At 37.8% G+C, this 20030-nt stretch overlaps 1 protein-coding gene across 1 annotated transcript in view; it reads right to left on the bottom strand.

Moving 5' to 3' along the window:
- Window positions 1-7796: 7796 nt before the first annotated feature.
- Window positions 7797-20030, bottom strand: part of LOC118328831 (voltage-dependent calcium channel subunit alpha-2/delta-2-like) — a 35107-nt gene continuing 22873 nt past the window's right edge. The window contains exons 11-38 of the mRNA XM_035662745.1: window positions 19864-20025; window positions 19635-19745; window positions 19440-19518; window positions 17444-17493; window positions 17172-17261; window positions 16984-17049; window positions 16426-16500; window positions 16235-16309; window positions 15926-15997; window positions 15649-15720; window positions 14721-14782; window positions 14492-14568; window positions 14336-14396; window positions 14155-14252; window positions 13975-14065; window positions 13806-13868; window positions 13603-13706; window positions 12768-12866; window positions 12548-12639; window positions 12400-12447; window positions 11761-11832; window positions 11206-11358; window positions 11060-11112; window positions 10757-10812; window positions 10262-10385; window positions 10054-10163; window positions 9860-9942; window positions 7797-8655 (exon numbers count right to left, since the gene is read on the bottom strand). Coding sequence (XP_035518638.1) covers window positions 8560-8655; window positions 9860-9942; window positions 10054-10163; window positions 10262-10385; window positions 10757-10812; window positions 11060-11112; window positions 11206-11358; window positions 11761-11832; window positions 12400-12447; window positions 12548-12639; window positions 12768-12866; window positions 13603-13706; window positions 13806-13868; window positions 13975-14065; window positions 14155-14252; window positions 14336-14396; window positions 14492-14568; window positions 14721-14782; window positions 15649-15720; window positions 15926-15997; window positions 16235-16309; window positions 16426-16500; window positions 16984-17049; window positions 17172-17261; window positions 17444-17493; window positions 19440-19518; window positions 19635-19745; window positions 19864-20025 — 2394 coding nt within the window. The 3' untranslated portion in view covers window positions 7797-8559. The remainder of the gene's footprint in view (window positions 8656-9859; window positions 9943-10053; window positions 10164-10261; window positions 10386-10756; window positions 10813-11059; window positions 11113-11205; window positions 11359-11760; window positions 11833-12399; window positions 12448-12547; window positions 12640-12767; window positions 12867-13602; window positions 13707-13805; window positions 13869-13974; window positions 14066-14154; window positions 14253-14335; window positions 14397-14491; window positions 14569-14720; window positions 14783-15648; window positions 15721-15925; window positions 15998-16234; window positions 16310-16425; window positions 16501-16983; window positions 17050-17171; window positions 17262-17443; window positions 17494-19439; window positions 19519-19634; window positions 19746-19863; window positions 20026-20030) is intronic.

Raw genomic sequence — 20030 nt, 5'->3', positions numbered from 1 at the left:
CTTTAAAATTAATTAAAATTGGTCTGTGTGAGAGAGCAACAGGGTTCAACATTTTAGAAGAATGGTCTATCTCATTCTTGCTTTTTTGAGAGTTTGGAGTCTCAGCTGGTTGCCGGCCACGTCATGGTGATGGATATGGACTGCCAGGAAGTAACTGCGTCTAGGCACAGGCAATGGCGTATATACATTATTTTGATATAATTTTTTGGAACATACCTGTTAAACAAATAAGTTCCTATTAACATGTTAATTAGTAAACTTTAGAGTGCTGGACAGTTTTAACCAACAGGTTCAGTTCTCCGTGCAAAACTTGAGCTAAGCTAACCATTTGTAGCTTCTTCTTTTTTTTTTTTTACAAAATGATTATTAATAGTACGAATGTAAAAGTTAGGTTACCAATACATTCTTCCTGATAACAAAGTCTTAGCATTAGAGCACAAATACCTAATATTGTTCATCAAATAGGTGTAATACTATTCCCTGTGGACTCCGCTCATTTGTCATGACTTTATTGCTGAGCTCTTTGGCCTGTCATGGCTGCAATGTTATAATTCCACGATGGCTGGTGGAATCGTCTCACTCTCTGTTGTAATGTGGCACAGTGCCCAAACAAGCCTTCTTGTAGAAAAGAGCATTCTCACCTCTATAGTCCCAATTCCTATACTCTTATACTAGCGATACAGACACTGCTTCCTCTTATGTCTTCTCCTCTCCACAATCTCCTTGTAAGATCAGTTAATGTCAATTTGGCTAGTCTATATTTCTTTCCTCCTTTGCCTAATCAGCGGTGACATATGCTGTACTATGCTGTCAAGTACTGACAAACAGTACCCCAGAGCATCAATTGCCTGTGGAAGTCACGCCAGCCTCCCATTCTTGATTTGTGAAGAGCTGCTTTCTGTGCTTCTTGTTCAACGGTTGACAACCCACCCTTTAATGTGAAATTGTCACCAAGTGAACATTTTTTAATTGTGTTATCCTTTGAGTACAGACTTAGTTCTGAAATTGGTTATAATGCCGTCCAAATAATCCACCTTCCAGCACCTCTAAAGTTTACTAATTAACATGTTATAACTTATTTGTTTAACAGGTATTTAAAAAAATATATAAAAATATTATATAATTTGCCTGTGCCTGACGCAGTTACTTCCTGGAGTCATATCATCACCATGACGTGGCCAGGCAACCAGCTGAGACTCCAAACTCTCAGCAAGAATGAGATAACCATTCTTCCTAAAATGTTGAACTGTTGCTCTTACACAGACCAATTTAATTATTTTAAGTTAATTAAAATTAAAGCTAGATGAAATTAAGTAAATATTCTTGCTTTCATCTTTATGACAGAATGTTTTCTGGCAGGCTAATGAATTTATTTCTGTTACATACCTGTACATTGTTTCTCTCACACTGACCACAGGGCATGTCTACCTGTGATGAAGTGTTCACCCTGTACAATAGTGAAAATCCAGCACACACTTTAACAATATAATCAGATCATCATGTCACTAATAACTGTAGCCTAACATATTGAATCAGTAGATGCAACAGTTTTATAATCGTATCTCTCAAATCTCAAATTCAAGTCCTGTGGGAGTAAACATACAGAGTATTTTGTTGCATCAATGCTCATCCTGACAGCAGAGGGGGAAAAAAAACCCATAAATCCTTTGGGGAAAAGCAACCATCCGCTACCAAATGCTTCCTCTTCGGGGAGCTATTTCATTAACATTGTGACAAATGACAGCTGCCACCAGTGAATCAAGTGCACCTGTTTGCTTCTGAATCCGTGGGACCAGACACATCTTTATACTACAATGTTATTGTGAGAAGTCTCTCTTTAAGGCACACACTGGGTACAGTTAATAAATTCTAGTTTAATTTTTTTTAGTTCTTATGCATAAATAACACACAGCTAAGTATATTAATGTAGTCTTTTTTCTATGAATAACTCAGAGATTAAATTCTCTCCCAAGTAACTGAATCCTTGTTAGAGAAGTATCAAATGCACAAAACAGAAACCTACTTTAAAAGTCTCAGCCCTGTTTGCCCATTTTATATCACTGTGTCTCAAGTATTTTATCATAAATAATCCCTAAAAGGATCAGCGCTATAAATTGCCTCAAGTGTTTTAGCAGTTAATAAAAGTAAACTCACTGAATATTGTTTTACAGTCTTGAAAATATATATGCTTTCTCCCACATAATGCAGAAACATTTAATCATATTCATAAGCTATTCAACTTAGACATTAAAAAAAGATAAAATAAAGCTTATGGACACAACAGCTGAGGCTACAACAGATTCTAGTTCTTCACTTTGATAAATTGCAATTTAAAACAGTTTTACCCAAAAGGAAGTTATATTCTGCAGCAGACCTACATCAATCTTCATCATCTCTCCTGAAAGCTTCATCTGTGCAGTGTCTCTGTTGTTCAGTTTATGAAAGACGAGCCTCTGAGATGTGCTGGTTATACCTCACCTCACATGATGGATTAAAATGACAATAAGATTCTGAACTGCTTTGCCAAACACTGACGGCCTGATTTCATAGCTAAATCAGACTGTGTATTTCTCTTTAAGCCACATAACAAGGCACTATGCCTGCTGGATAGAAGCTATCACTTAAATCCAAATGAGACTATTGAGACCAGCTGGCCTGCGGGACTGTTGGTGAATCAGAGGAGCTAAAACATCCCACAGCCTCCATCCAGAGATTTTAGTGTCCGTGGAAGTGGCCAGCAACCTATCGTCTTTCCTCTGAAGACCTCGGCTCAACATTTCAAATGTTCACTGACTGACATTATGAGCAAATGCACACGATGAATCATGCAAGCTGCTTGACTCTTGGATGTCTTTTCAGGTCCTCGCCAAGCTGCCCTAAACTTGTGTTTTAATCCTCGACAGCTGGCAAAGAAACACAGTCTTTCTGCATTAGATAATGGAAGTCCACTGAAGTTATTTAGTAGCTTCAGTTCAGTTGCCTGCATTGTAAACCTTTAGTATGGTGCCAGGACACAGACCTGTATTTATTTTTAGACATTTAGAGAAACCTGAGCCAAAATGGAAACAACTTTTCTCACTTGTCTGTCTTATGGCTGAGGAGTCCAGAGGGCAAAGGTCACTTTTGAACACCATACGTAACCAAAAACGTCTGCATAAAATATTTGGAAATAAATATATATATAAAATCTGCCATTAACAGATTAGAGAACACAGCAAATATCAGCAACATATTTTAATTTAATGCTGAAATCACTTGATAGAAAATGATTCCCACAGTTTTGACAATCGAATAATCATTTAAAGAGGCTGTATTTGCTTTTTTTTGGGGGGGGGGGGGGTTCCCAGTGTTTTAATATGTTATAGAGATTTCTCAAGCATGTAAAAGTCCACACTAAGGGGAGCTACTGTCTCCCACAGAAATCACTGCCCCTGCTACCTGACACACCTCATTTGTATTCAGCCCTTTTCATGCCGTTTATCTTGTGAAACAGGGCACCACCATTGGCTAGGTCAGGGTGTCCTAAGCGTCCCTTTGTTTCGACTGGACGCCTTGTCAAACATTTAGTAAACTGATGACCCCTGTTTAAGTGACATATTTTATGGGTACAAACTGTACAATGAACCCAAATTAACCCTGCAGAGCTTAACCAGCTATTTGATCTACTTTTATTACCAGCAGTATCAAACCAGTTCACATTGGACTGCCACACAGGTCAAAATTGGAAAAACCTTTCACTTGTGTTTTTGGCTACAAATAAGAATGACAAAGTGTATTTTAATGGATTGGACTGAAGGCTTGATGTGAGAGTGTATGAAATCATCAATGCAACAATAACGATTCAGAGCTGAAGTGAAAAATATCAATAGCATTTAATCACCAAAGATATAAACATTTAAATATCCATTTTGTAATGTGACTGACAAAATCTTTACAAAGTTAGCCTTCATCTTCTGCTGACTGCTTCACATCGTCTGTACAAAAATGAGGTGGCATTGGAGACTGGCACAAAGAGAGGAAACTGTCCCGAGTAAACAACAACGTCAGCAAAATGAAAAGCAAAGTTACAGCAAAAACATTAACATTCTCATCTTTTGATACTCAGTAAATAAAAAAAGGACAAAGACATACAGTAGTTTATGTTTTTTTTCTGTTTCTGCAATTTTCTTGTAAACTGCTTAGTGTGCCCACGCAAGCTTCAAACACATTCAATTCCTTTCTGTTCAATACAAGTATAATTCACAATACCCAAATAAATAAACAAATAAATAAAATAATACATAAACAAATTAAATAAGCAACACTTAAATCTATTTCATAAACTAAGTTAATTCATAAAGGGGTGTCCCCACACATGCCACTGCCTTGTTTTGTTTGTTATACAGCCTTTAAATGCATAAATCATATCCAGTGTTTTTTTAATGTCACTTTTTTCCTAAATAAATGACAAAAGTTTAATCAGGCAGTATGTTGCTCATAACTCTAAACTTCTCTGTGCTTTTACTTCCTGCAAAAGACCTAAATTGCAAACACTGACAGTTATTGTAGGCTTCACTGAAGTCAAACTTTCAGCTTCGTGAGTTTACACACAGCAAAGAGCTCAGAGGCCTCCATATCACCCCAAATATCTGCAGAGGGCGCCTCCGTTTCTCCCCACAGTACTGGAGAGCTGGATGTCGACAGGAATGTAAAATATCCATCAGACTATGTACACAAATCTGTAAATTGTTTAAAATATCATGCAAATAAATACCGGTAATTTCAAACAAAAATACAACACTGACCTCAACAGTAGTAATATATTGTAGGCTATAAAGAGTTTCACAAAATGTCTTTCCGTCAATGTACAACAATGTTGTTTGAATGATGCAATACGACCTAAAGTTAATACTGCAGGTCTCCAAATAAAGGCTTTTTTTTTTTTGGTCTGTTTTTTTTTTATGCAGTGTTTTTGCTGAGGTCTCCAAACAGTGTTGAGCTTTAATCTGCTTCTCCGGTCCCCACCATGCTCGGGTACAGCAGAGATGCACAACAGCAGGTAATACTGTACATAAACATTCACTCGTTTCAGTCAGTCCTGATGGAAAAGTACATGTTTCCGACAGGCTTCAAATATAGAATATACAGTGTGCAGATGTGATGGAGTAAATATATGAAAAATGGACAGTGTCTGTGCTTTGATTCGAGGCTGAACCACAGTGTAGAGATAAACGACACGTAGCAGAAGGGCAGCTTTGACACACATCTGTCCATGAGAAGGCAGGAGGGGAGGCCGGCTGCTCGACACACTTCTGTCGTGCTCTTTCACAACTGCGTGGTACTCCTTTAAAAAAGGTTTCACAAGTTCATGAAGAGCATCTTTTTTTTGTTCCCTGACCGAGAAGTCCATTCAGAGTTGAACCATTGCAACCGTCGAAATTCAAGTGTGTCTTTCACACGGTCTGCAGGATGAACGTCCACACGTCTAAGATCCAAACGTTCCTGCCATCCAGAATGAGTGCAACAAGGCACTGCAAGGGTGGAACACCAGGCAGATGGAGAAAAACAGCATTTTACAAATATTTTGTCAAAAAAGCTTTTTAAAAAAATCCACCATTAACTCCTTAATCAGATCAAATGATAAAACAAAAAAGACATCAGGGGGTGATGAATCATTGTGGGAAAATGTTTCCAGGATTTTATCATGCACAACTCTTTACTTTCTTATTCATTAAAAATAATTTGAATAATTTAAAGTCCCCCCTCGATTCCAAAATGTGTTTACTCTACTTGGCTTTTTGACCTTCACTGTGCAGAATGATGAAAATATGGGCAGAGTGTGACATTAAAAAGTTTTCATATTAATCTGCTGAAGGATGAAAGTTTCACTGTGCTTACCTTAACTCTGATTTTAAAACGTGTGTAAGAACAGAATTTGTGATGTCAGTCTGATCTCTGGGAAACTGTGAGAAGCATTTTTCATTATTTTATTCCCATTTTACACACAAAACAACTGTCGATTAATTGAGAAAATTATGGCCAGAACAATCGATAATGAAAATAATTTACAGCCCTAATATATGTTGTGTATTACTTCATGTACTATGGAGTCAAGGTTCAACCTGTACGCCTGTATCCACATCTACATCCCTGACATAGACTAAATAAATTATACAAACATTTTTAGTGCAACTGTAGTACTGGGCGGACATTTTAGATGTCATCAGGTATGAAGAGGTATGCATGATAAAAATTTTAATATTCTTCCACAGTGAATCATCGCTTTTAAAGAGACTTCAGGGGAATCTCAACAGAGGGTCATAAAGGATCACAGACTGATAACATATTGATAACACCGAAAGCTGTTCAGAAGCTACATTCCCCATACAGAAGCATACATAAGTGCATAAATTCAGGTTTGACAAATAGTGCTTATACAAGATACAAAAAAGGGACAGAGAGCTTCCCCTCAATCAAACAACTGATGTAATATGTTTTAAAAACATGTTGGCCACACACACTGACGCCTGTGCGTGTTTTGTGCTGTACTACTACACAGATAACACTGCATGGAAATTACTGGAAATGCATGATACACTGTGGTCATGATAATTAGGGCTAGAATAAAGAATTTGATTATGACAGCAGTATTGTCCTTTTTTTGTTCTGTTTTAGTCTGGTTTTACACTTCTTATCAACTGGAAGCACTTCAAGATCCTACAGAGTATCTGTGAAAACATTTCAACAAAACAAACCTTGACTTTAACAATGAAACTACACAGACGTTTCACCACTGATGTGCTGTGAAAAGTCACAAAATCTTGCTGGAGGTCTAACATTGGTATTTCTCATCATATTAGCTTTTCTCACCTGTTGTCCTTTACGTCAAAGTGCTCTAAGAAAATATTTTTAGGGGGAAAAAATACATCTAAATTCTGTCTGAAATCTGGTTAGATTTAAAGATTTAAAAGACAGGGCGTACTTGAGATGGCAGAGGGAAGTCATTCTTGGTCGTTGTCATGTATGATACACCTTTTAGTCCTGAAGCTGTCTTGGCAAAGGTCAGAGGTGGATTGAAAGACACTGAAGTGAATGTGAGGTTAAGGCCCGGATCTTATATAATGTAAAAACTGCTGTAAGTGCAGGAGCTCCTTTATTGTGCAAATACTTTTTCTAGGACTGGCCATGCAAATAAAAACTTGCGCAGACAATTCATTTTGAATTTCACAAAGCCAACAAAAGCAGAAGTTGCCAGAAGCAGCAGAGTCTGAGAAAACTACAGAAGAGAGTGAAGCTCAACCAGCAGCAGATTATGTCTGTTTGTTTACATGTTCATGCAGTTAGATTAATGTAAAGCTGTCTGTTGTGTAAATGTCTTGGATAGCTTTACGCTGCAGTTGTATGAAAACTGTAAATCCATATTAACTATTGAGGTGGGCCTCATCTAATGAACCACAGTGACAATGAAAGATCTAAAAACTCAGAATACTGTCTCTACAAAGTTGTTATATCACTCAGCTGTGTATTTTCAGTGATGCAAATTAACTAAGTATTTACTCAAGTACTATACTTGGGTACTGTTGAGGTTTTTTGTTCTTTACATGAGTAATTCCATTTTATGCTACTTAAAGTAAAGTAAAGTGCTATGGCGCAATGTTTTTGTAAGTAGGTCCCCGTTTTGCTGCTCTGTGTGTGTGCACGCAAGCAGGCAGGTGACCAGAAAATGTAGGGCAGAAGAAAACTGTTAGCAAGTAAAGCGGATCGGACTGTAGATAAAGATATTAAGAAGCTGTTCTTTAAATCCGTAGCTGTTTATGTGCTCAGGAAATACCTTCAACCTGTTTGTTCTCTCAAGAATACAATCTGGTTTGGTGGGAAAGACAGATTTTAAACACTTTAATGCTTCTACTCCTACTGTAGTAAATACTGAGAATGATTGTTGTAGATAAAACTACTCAACAGTATACAAAGTAGTGGAAATTATCTTGATAAGCAACAACACTAAAATGCTCCAACATGTACATCAGCAATAATAATCTGATAATATAGTGCATGATATGGTGAGAAAGGGTCCTTTCTGCTGTTAATTTTGATGCTAATACTTCCATTCAATAATAAATATTGCTTTGTACCACAAAGCAAATAAATCCAACTGAGTTTTTAGATCTTTTATAATTTCACCACCTCAATCCAACCTATAACTGTAGTTGTCTATTATATATTGGCCTGTTAAAAGTACATTTCAGTTTCCTCCCTGACTTTTTGGTAATCGTTTACATGGCTGAGCCTGTGTGCAGAAATTTTAAACATGCTTGTTCTAGTTTAAGTAGCATGCACACTCAACACATTCTCTTCCTATATTTTGCACTCGAGCCCTGAAACACCAACAAATGCATGAGCAATAAGGCAAAAAACACTAAGAGCTGATCCATGTTTTTTTTTTCCAAGCACCAATGCACTGTGGGCCGTTTGTAGATCAAAAAAAATAAAAATTTTGCAGTTTCTGTTTGATCTAACCTTCAGTAGATCCGAGCCTAAACCCAAAGAGATGAAAGATGTCAGTTAGAGTGTTTGCAAGTGTCAGAGATGAAAAAGAGGCAGAATAAGCTGAATGAAGAGAAGGACTCCTATGGAGGACTGCAGAGCATGACCCCGTCCACACTCTGACGTGTTTTCCTGCAACGAGAATTAATTAAGTTAATTAAAAACAAATCCTCTTTTTCCAGAGCAAATTATTCATCACTTGTACATTAAGAAAATCCTTGTGGTTGTGTTTGTACTTCATACAGACATTTTGAACACAAAAACAATCTTTTGAAAGTAAATAAATTATATTTTGTAGAATCAATGAGCAGAAAATCTATTCTATGTTCAATAAATACATTTTTGTGTTTACTATTACAGACAGAAAAACACAATAATCATCTTCCTCACTTTAATAGTTTGCCCTCTCTCAGCTTCTCCGCTCTGTGCACTCTTATGTTTCCCACAATTCCAGCCAACAAAAAGATTAGAGTACGTAATTTATGTTTGGCTGTTTTTGTGTCCAATCCGATTGGACTGAGTTATGCTAAAAATGAACTAGTGTGTACAATGTGTCTTCTGGGAGGTGAAGTGAACACTTAATAGTGTTGCACTCCATTGTTCACACGAAAAGTGGCATAAATAGCTGTGAATGTCAAGAATAAAAAAAGATAACTAAAGCGAGAAGTTCAAATTGTTGGTTTTCCGGAAAGTTACAGAAAGACAAAGCCCCCGCTCTTTATTCCAACCTGATTACAACATCAGAAAGGTTTTAAACCATCTAACAAGCTGTTTTGTTGACGCATAATGGCAGCTTTACAAGGAAAGAAGGGACGCACTGGGAAAATAAGATAGACGTAGTTTATACAGTTATGGTTAAATACCTAATTTTATGACCCTTCATAATATTCCAGTTGTAAATTAGTCTGTGCTTTATTAGCTTTGCAAGTTGTCTTGGTAGGTAGTTAGCCAACGTCTGCCAGATAAGCAGTAGCTAAGTGAGATGTAGCACACTGTTTAAGAAATCATATCTTTGATTTAGTGGCAAAGTTATTGTTTGTTTTGAAGGAACTACATTAAGGATTATACTACCTTGGCTGTGTAGTTGAAATCAAATTAGCCAACAAGTTTAGTTAATACTGTTTATCTGGCAGAGATCAGCTACCAACAGAGATAAAAGTTCATAAAGATTTGTGCACAGAGCTGGGACACAGAGAGATGTGGATAATAGCAAACACACAAATAACTTGTTAAAATTAATAATTGTGCTTAGAATTTTTATTTTGTGATCAAAATGGCCCATCACATCAGGGTTGAGGCACAGATATAATGTCATACTAAAAGTGCATCTACTCACTAAGGCACTGTAGTCAAAGCAGGAAGTCGGGCCTTTACGATATCGTGCGTTGCTCAGTACTTCGCATGGATTCTCCTCCTGAACTGTTTGCTTTGAGTTAAGGGAGGTAACAGTTAATGTACCTGCCGTACATTATTGATGAGATTTCCACCTTCAGCACAAATGAAAAATTCCACAGAGTTTGAAAAGGATACACTCTGTCCTGACCTGTGTCAATCTCTCTATCTCACATGAGCTGCAGGGGAGCGTCTCAGCGACCACAAAGAGGAGGTTGGTGCTTTCTATCCGTTTCGCATGGAACAGCCTATTGGAGACAGGGATGGATAAATAGCCAGCTTCATAAAGTGTTCAGTGTAGGTATGAGAGCATAAACACGCTGTAAACACATCCAGAAAACCCCACCGTGAGCAGTTTCCACAGTCCTGCAGCACGTTATAGGAGTTGGTGGTGTTTGTAAAGTAGAACTGGCTTTGGATGGTCACACAGCTGCTTTCCCTTATCTCAAAACCTTCAACCAGGACATCATCTAAAACACACACACACATCCAAATTTAGCATTTTTTTTTTAAAAATAATGTTAATAACATTCTTAAAACCCATTTTCAGACTAATTTGGTTTAAATTGATTTTAACCCAGATTTTATGTGGACATTCAACCAAATGATGTTTCCTGGTTCTCCAGTGCAAGAACACGTAACAAATCATAACAAACTAAATCCCCTTTTAATGAGGTCAGAATAATGCAAATGAGCTGATTATTAGATTTGACTTACTTTTTTAATTTAATTTGTATCATTTTTAACATAAAACACAAGGTAATGAGCCTTTCTGAATCCATTAATTTACGCAGATGTTTATGTGCACACACAAAGATTGTGTTAAGATGCATTAATCTACCTTGGTAGAGCCAGCTGTTGTACGCCAGTCCATACAGTAGCTGCTGGGTCACAGACCTATAAAGGTGTTGCACATTGCACTTTGTAAAGATTGAAATACAATCTGTGAACATCAATAAATGAGAATACACACATGTCACAGCTACAGTAACTTTGAGCTGAAAATAACCAAGCGTCAGCTACCTAGCATGAAAAAAAGGCCCTCCTGATTTAATGAGCAGAAGTCTGAACACAGTTAAGATTGTTTTAAAGGGCGCCTCACATGCTCTTGGTGTCATCTTATTTGCAGTAAACAAATTCTCACCATGCCACTGTGGATGTCCACCAGGCCAAGCTGAGGATGTCAGCGATGGATGGCTGCAGAAACAGAGATAAGTCACAGACTTTCCATCATATTAAACCAAGTGATAAAGATGTCCCAGAATGAAAATCCTGCAGGTGGTCTCTTACTACAAAGATTCCCCTGGGTGCTGCACCGGTGTGGCTGCTGCTGATTGGTTCACATGCAGACTGGTAGTGGAAAGACTGACGACGAGTGAAGATTGAGTTGTTGTAGAGTGCGTGCATCAGGTAAGGGTCCACATCACCAAAGAAAAGACCAATCTATGATAGAAAGGACAGATGCCCAATAGAAAGGAAAACAAAGTGCATCAGAGAAACAGCCCTGCAGTGACAACTGAACTGGAGGATAAACAGAGGGAAATTGCGATGACTTAAGCTAAATTTAGTTAAGTTGAATACTGTAATGATCTTGTACCAAAAGCTATTTTTGAAACAAGCAAACAAACAAAATCTGATGTAAAACATGCAATAAAAAAAACACCATTTATAACAACTATGTTGATGGAAAGTTCAGAAACTAATTCACATCTGCTTACAGACATTTTTATACCTTTAGTTATAAAACATATAAAACATAGTGAATAAGTGCTGTACTTTGTTCTAAAAGTAGACAGTAGATTATATATTGTATATGAGTAAGCATGTTACCACACAAAGACGTACCTTTTTCCAGTGATCTCTCTGATTGGACATCACCAGGAAGCCACCATCGTCAATGAGATAGCAGAGGAGGTCCTTCAGACAACACGGCACAGTTTACATCAAGTGAGCTACACACAGCAGCAGCTTTTAACTCTTTACTACATCACTGAACGGCAGGAGGGCAAAGACTGTCTCAAGATACAGGCAGATCTTATAGGAGGAGACAGTAGACTGTAAAAACCTGCAGGCATATGGCAATGGATATTTTCTATACAAAAAGATAATTCACTGCAAAAAAAACATATGAAACAGGATCATTTGTTCCTTTTTCTTCTGCTATTTTCAAGAAAGACTTAAGGGCTCAATATCTGTCCAAACTACTGGTTAATTACTCTTTATCTTAACCATACACAACAGGGAGCAGTGTGGATTTAGTTAATTACACTGGAAATGTCAGTTTTATAGTTTCCTTTAAGTGTTCCTCTTATCAGGGAGTTGGCTGACTGAAAGGGAGACAAGAATTGCTCTGTCCTCGTTTATAAATTGTTTCAAGTGAACACGTTAAGAACAGATTTAACCTGATGACAGTATCTGGCTACAGTAGCAGGTCTGCTACAGTGTAGTGGTTAATGTGAGAATGAAAACACAAAATGTTCTTACGTCGGTGTTTACTTCACAGTCCATCTCACAACTTCTGGATGGTCCACACTGTTTGACAAAATGTGCACCGAGACAATAATGTCACTTTTGTTACAGTAAATGCAGTCTAATTAAGTGATTATTAGTAATTAGTGCCACTGTGCTGTACCTTGTGTGAGCCCTGCCGACTGTCAGACACGTTGCTAGCCAGGATCTTAAACTTGTCCACCCACGCTTCCAAGTCCAGCTTCACTCCAACCACTGAGTGACAAGATCCACAGGATCAGGGCAAAGAGAGGAAGAGGAGGGCGAGAAACAGCATTTTGGTAAGAAGAGAGTACAAAACAGGATACCACATTACGTTTGCCGCATAAAAGTATTGTTCTTACCTGAGGGTTTGAGCAGTTTGCCTCCTAAATTAACCTCAACAGCTGAACTAACCAGAATTCCAACGGTGCCATTTTCTGCTGCTGCAGGGTCGTCCAACGCTGAAACAAAATGTTATTAAAGAAAACTCATGTACGAATGCTGAATTCATCATTTTAAATTTATATATAATTTTTATGCATTTTTTAACTTAATTTAATTATTTTCCCCACATACTCATCCCAAGGTCAAACTTAACTTTGACTTTAAAAATGGTAGCTAACATTTACAGTTATGTCTAATTTGATGAAGTAAAGTTAAACCTGAAATAATGTTTGTTTTTTTGTTCATGTTTGTCATTTTTTGGCCCATTTGGGGGCAGCAGGAACAAGCTGTGAACACAACATTGACCTATCATCACCTTTAAAGCTGATATGTGAACTATGTTAGCAAGCATTTGCTTCATCACACATCCACATTTACATTCACTGATTACCAATATAGAGGCCAATGTAGTGCATATTTGAGCTGGAATGAAAATAGGCCTTTTTTATGTGGACTGTGCCCCGATTCTGCACCAATATGACTCTGTAAGGGTACTCAGAAATCTGCTTTCTTAAACAAATAACTTTATTAAAGAATATTTAAGTTAAATATTCATTTTCAATCAACCAATTCTAGTTGACACTGCTGAGAGCAGCTTCCTCTCTCTTACTCAGTGCTATGATACCGATATGTCTGCGACAGGCCAATATCGGCTGACAATATATCCACTGTGGGCTTTAGTTTTGGTCTCCACCAACTCCTGAGGGAAATATTTGTCTCTTTAGCTTCGAAATGTTCCACCGTGTTACTCACAGGATCTCGATGGAGCTCTGAACATGTAACCTTTGTTGTCGAGGCTCCGTCTGTAGTAATTGGAATTGAAGGGTTCAGGATCCTCATCCCATAAGTCAGCAGCCCTGTAAAAACATCATTTAAATTTTTCAGTAAACAGACAGAACACATGTGAGATTACTAATATATTTCTCTGCGTTATTAAGCTCATTGATCATACTCACATGTTAGGAAAAACACGTGTTATTCCTCCATCAGTGGACGCAAATACAGCCAGGAAGCCATACCTGTAACAATTAGTTTTTATACCATCAAAGCAGATTGTTGTTTATTCACACACCGTGGTGGATGGTGCGTGAGAATACTGTGTAAAGCAACAACTGGTCGACTCACGAATTCAAGTCTTTGTTCTTCCAAACACGAGAGGCCAGCTGCCCGATAATCCTAGAATCCAAAATCAGGTTGTGGATGAGGCCTTGGTCACCTGAGACACAAAACAAGTATATTATCTCACCTGTGTGTCTGCAGCGGTGCCAGATATTGTAAACTATGAAATGCTTTTAACACACTCACACTCATCAGATTCTGGGGAAATGTCCAGCATGAGCGAGAGGAAGTTCTGCAGAAACTGGGTGTTGTTGTCGGACAGATGCAGACGTTTGCAGTATTCCCTGAGAAAGACAGAGGACGGATGTAATACTAGCAGATAAAGAAAGAGTGAAATCAAGAGAGCAAAGAGAGATATGGTGGTCACCTTGGAGCCAGAAACACATGACCTGAGGATTCAAAGGAGCTGGGCAGCAACGACTGCATATCTGTAACACAGACACAGAGGGTGTTTTATTTATCTCATCTTTGTGTTAAATCTTAATAAAACAGAATCTTGAAAGCTCTGCCTCCCTGTACTCACACTGGAGCTGTAGCATCACATCACTCAGGTCTGCCTGGATGTAGTAGTCATTGTAGGGGGGTAATACCAGACCAAGACTACAGGTGGCAGCATCCCAACAAGAAGAAATGAATGAATGAGGAGATAGAGGACAAAGGGTCTCAGAGTGAATCGATCTGTGCATGTAGTCTTCATCGTGACACAGCTGTTTGGGTATTATTTGTAACTGATGACATTGTTTACTGCTCACCTGTAATCTGTACCATTGATAGGAGTCCATGTGTAGCCCCGGTACACCTCATCGATGTATTGCTACAGAAAAGGAGACATTTGAGTAAAATGTCAGCCAAAGTATGCAGGCTACAATTGTTTTTGCTTCATGCCATGACTGTGATTTTTTACAACCTGGGCCTTAATGTTGTTGTTTGTTTGTTTCTTTCATGTCAGCAAAATAAGCATCAGAACACTTATCTGTGATAATGATGATCTAAAATTCTATATATGTTATCAGTCTTTTAATAAAGGGACTAACACTTACATTTTATTAACCTAAAGGTATTCATATTTTCTGACAATGTTATGATTTTCTTACACCGATATTTATTGTAAAAAAACAAAGAAAACAGAACAATGTTTAGTGGGAAGAACCGTTACTAAAAGGACCTATAGTCTGTCCATTTAGTAGCAGTGTAATCTACATGTATAATGTGTATTTACTGTGATGTTGTTGGTCTGTTCTACACCTGAAAGATTATATGATAAAAAAAAAGAACTGGGCCTTTAACAAAGTTATCTAGACCACTTATTTGGAAATAAATGCACAGTGAAAGTTGAATGTATTGCAGAGGTACTTTCTGTTTAAGTCTGCAGACTGATGGCCTCATGAGCTTCATGGTGGTTCTCATCTTTACCAATAGAATGCTGCACATTACTGTCATAGTCTGATAAATAAGACAAAAATGTTTTCTAGGACTTGGATTAAAATAATGGCTAAACATATAGTTGCAGTTATATAAATATTTCAAGTAAAAAAAGATGTAAACTTTTTTTGAGACTTAGGTTGTACATAATGTTCTTTAAGCATATTCATTGTACCCTGGATTAAATCTGATCAGTAAACACATGTTAGTAAATCAAAATGATAGCTACAATGAGACTCAGAAAGATAATTTACTTACCTCATCAATCGACTTGATAAGAGTTTTGACCTGCATTTCACCTGGTTTTCCATCGATCATTTGCCGCCGGATCTAGAAAACACAAAGCAGTTTTATTCACAAACATTTTACAAAAGCATGTTACGTGGGCCTTCGGTTACCTGCAGAACACTGCAGACTGGTAGGCAGATTGTCCGGAGGCAGTTGATGAACTTTGAACATCAGCTTAACAACGGCAAGGAACAGAAAATGCCTGAAAACAGAAACTTTTCAGTTCCACTTGGCACTAAGTGCTCACCTCTTCTTTATTGCTATCCTCCACCTCTGCATCCAGGAAGTCCAGTGTCACAGGCTCAGGGAGGTTCACAAGCTGAGGAAGTCGAGTGAGAAAAATACATTGACACTATCATCAAGTGCAGAACAGCTATATTAGCATCATAATGACCTCAACTATATATATATATATATGAATCTGAAACCCAAACTTTTGTTAAGGACCTGTATTCATATCAATATGTCTCCAACCCTCCCTGTTACCTGCAGTGAAATCAGACTTTTCGTAGGTTAAATATAATAGATTAGATATATATATATATATATATATCACCTTTGGCTGAAGATTAGGGTGAAGGAGAAGATATCCATTTGGATCAATGGCAAATATGTATCCATTGGCTCCAAGCTGTTTAGGAAATAGAAAAACAAAGAATAGCAGTGATGTGTCAGTATGTTCAGTCCATCACAAGGACAAAAATGTGAAAAATGTGACTAATAATGGTGCTAATGTGATGTACATACATTGTACCGTGGTGTTAGTCGCTTTATCTCGTCCAGATGCACGTCGACTCCCATGACACCCAATATCAGCTGATTCTGTTCAGAGAAATGCAACAATACTTAAAACTAGTTAAAGGAATAGTTTGGAAAATTGAGGTCAATTCTTGCCGGAGGTTAAATGAGACAATTGATACTGCTCTCATGTCTGTCCGGTAAATATGTAGCTGGTGCCAGCAACAAGTTAGCTTAGCACCAAGAAGTCATTGCAAAACCAAAGTGTGTCAAGGTCACATTTGAGGTTTTGTTCGGATTAAGAAAAAAGGATAGAACATGTGAATTAGTGAGCTTTCGAGGAGCTGGGAGGTAGATTCGGTTACTTTAGGACAGAGCCAGGCTAGCTGTTTCTCCCCGTTTCCAGTCTTTATGCTATGCTAAGCTAAGCTAACCATCTCCTCGCAGTAGCTTCATATTTAACATTCATTCATGAGAGGGGTGTCGATCTTCTCATCTAACTCTTAGCAAGAAAGCAAATAAAAATGTTTATCTACTCCTTCATCCATCCTTTTTCCAGTTTTTTACCTGTGAGTTTCCATCCATGGTGAGATTAAATACAGGCAAAGTCCCAGTTACTACCATGCCAAGACCCTAAAGAGTCCAAAGACAAGGTTCCCAATCAATACAGTAAATTATGAGCCGTGTGTTTCTTGTTTGTTTGATGTATTTACTATATTTGATCACATATGGCCAGCAGGGTCATGCAGTCTCACCAAAGCATCCTGATACACATTGGTCCACTGAACCTGCTTGGCATCGCTGCCTGCCAGGACCATGGGGCGTCCCAGCACGTCCAGGTACTCCTGACAAAACAAAAGAGATGCGTGACCGGCCGCAGCTTCAAAACCACCAACATCAGGCCACGGGGAGAATGGTTGTGCAAACAAATGGAAGTAGATGTTTCGACAGAGTGATTTAGCGCCACAAGGAGAATTAGAAACAGCGAATGGGGATCAGCTGTGTCAGAGGCACTAGACAAACCCACCTGGGTGTTAATCCTTATAGCACAGATGGAACGGATCTCAAAATAGTAACCTGGCAAGCGACAGAGAAAAAAGACAAACAGGGAGAGAGGGGGAGAGAGAGAGAGGAGAGAGATGACTGAGAAGATAGAGGAGGAGGACATGTGGAGAGGCCATCAGAAAAAAAAAACACAGGAGTGGTGCTCATAAATATTCCACATTTTACTAGATGTTACTAGACCAGTGACTCAGCCACTTAACTCCCACAGATAGGAAGCTTAAAGAGGAACACGACTAAGCTTTAAAACTGAGGTATCGGTACTTGTATTTGCACAGTTCAGTCAAGATCATTAAATCAGCTGTCCAACGTGAAAGGTCCCACAGAACCTGAGACCCAATTTCTTATCAGAATCTGCTTTATAGGAAACAATCTTTTTTAAATATAAGATCTGGTTTACCAGTTTTCCAAGCTGCTATTATTATATTTTTCTGCAACCAATAATTATATTATTATCAATTCATCTGCTGACTGTTCTCTTATTAATCTGTAAATTATTAGCTATAACTTGTGCAATGCAATGTCAGAGAATATTGTCTTCAAATGACTTGTTTTGTCCAACCGACAGTCCAAAACAAAGATATTCAGTATTTAATCATGTATACTGGAACTTGTTAATGTTTTGCATTTTTGTTGTAATGAATTCAACAATTCATCAATTATCAAAATCCTTAGATTATAATAGATTTAATGTTGATTGACTAATGGATGAATCAGCTAATTGTTACAGCTCTACAATGCAATCCAATGACTATTTATATGTATACTAGAGAAATGTTAAAATAACTCAAATAACGTAGGCTATAATCTCTCATGGTCAATATAATATATAATCCACAGACCACATGTGCCATCTCCAGCTATAAAGTTCACTTTACTGGAGATAGGGCATTCCCCTCTCAGATACAACTCTCTCTCAGTTTAAATCCAACCTGTCGTGTCAGAATAAGAAGAGAATCTGTACGCAATAGAAACCAGCTCTGTGTGAACAAAAGACAACTCTTGTGCACAAGTTACACGAGTACCATTTAGTCACTGTCCCTGCACACACGAGCAAAAAGCATCCTCAGGAACATGAGTTCTCCTGGAAAGATCAATGTCACAGAGCCCTGTGAGAACTACCGCTGGTCTGCTTACTGATCTGAGAGGCAGGCTCATTAGTAGGGCCAGTGCACTGTACTGTACATGCTGAGCTCAGTGATTTATTTATTTGTTATTTGTCTGGGTATTGATTAATAAATATACAGACTTTTAAAGATACACTGAGTGGGCCTGGTATAGCAATGAATTATCTGTTAAGCTAAAAATACATGTGCTTTACTGGTGATGCTTTACAGTCCAACTTATACAACTGATCCTGTCTAGGCATAAAGTGAAGACTATTTATTATTATAACATTAACTCTGAAAACCTTCTATAGTATCAATATTGCATATGGGGATATATGGAGTAAAACTCAACTACTTAACCAAACTCAACCAAAAAAGTAGCAGTTGTAATTTGATTAAGAAAAAATATACACACACATATTTTAAGTAAAATTAACAATTTTCCAAAGCCAAATAAGATTATACTTATTATACTTATATTTGTTTTATATTGATCTTTAGTAAATTCAACCACAACAAAAAGTAAGAGTTTATGAAAACTAGTTAGAAAGCGAGTTGAAATAGCAATAACAGTAAAAGTAATAATATGTCAAAGTAATGAATAAACTGGTGAAACTGTCAACTTAAAGTAAAAGATAAATGGTTGAAACGCCCAATTTCTAGCACTCCGAGCAAACAAAATACTTGACCAAAGCAACGTAAACATTGACAATTCAAATGTATAAAAAAAGGGTTTACAGTTTTACATAATTAATAGTTTTAAATAAATAGTGGTACAGGTGAAGGGATGCATGTGTATGTGATACGGGGAATAAAATAAAATGAATGAATCACATACAAAATTCAGCTCACCTTTATTGGTGCATGCGATCCACTGTAAAGGTGTGACATCATAGTTGTGTTGACCCACAGAAAAGGTGAAAACTCGAACCTTCGGAGGAACAAATGAAACACCAGTTTTCAGAGGGTGATTAAGACACAGCATGCTTTTGAAATGCTGGATGTGACTGAGAGGTGTCTGTTGTGTGAGGATCAGAAGAAACCAACCGTTTTGTTGGGCCAGTTGTATTGCATGAAGACATCCTGAGCTCTGTCCTCTCCTCCATCGGTAAATAGCATGATTATTTTATTGCAGTTGGCCCGAGGGACATTTGTCTTCTGAAAAATACATTTAAAAAGGGAGATGAATGAGAATGAACAGTAGTTTTGGTCAATACAGCAAAACACTGTGTGTAGACGCTAGTATTGACACGATGTAAATCAATACTTCATTTACATTTAACAGCTGGTTGAAGGCAAAATGAAATCCAGACTTGTAGTCAGTGGTGCCTTTAGCCTGCATTTGCTGCACTGCATCCTTGAAGATCTTTTTGTTGCGCACATTAGCCTGGACGAGATGTTTGAAGCAGGGAACCACAGCCTCGGCCTTCTCGTTAAACTAGA

The sequence above is a fragment of the Morone saxatilis genome, unplaced genomic scaffold (genome assembly GCF_004916995.1).
Source record: "Morone saxatilis isolate NCDOM2014 unplaced genomic scaffold, NCSU_SB_2.0 Contig18, whole genome shotgun sequence".
Classification (NCBI taxonomy): Eukaryota; Metazoa; Chordata; class Actinopteri; family Moronidae; genus Morone; species Morone saxatilis.
This window is presented reverse-complemented; position numbering and strand designations above follow the sequence as displayed.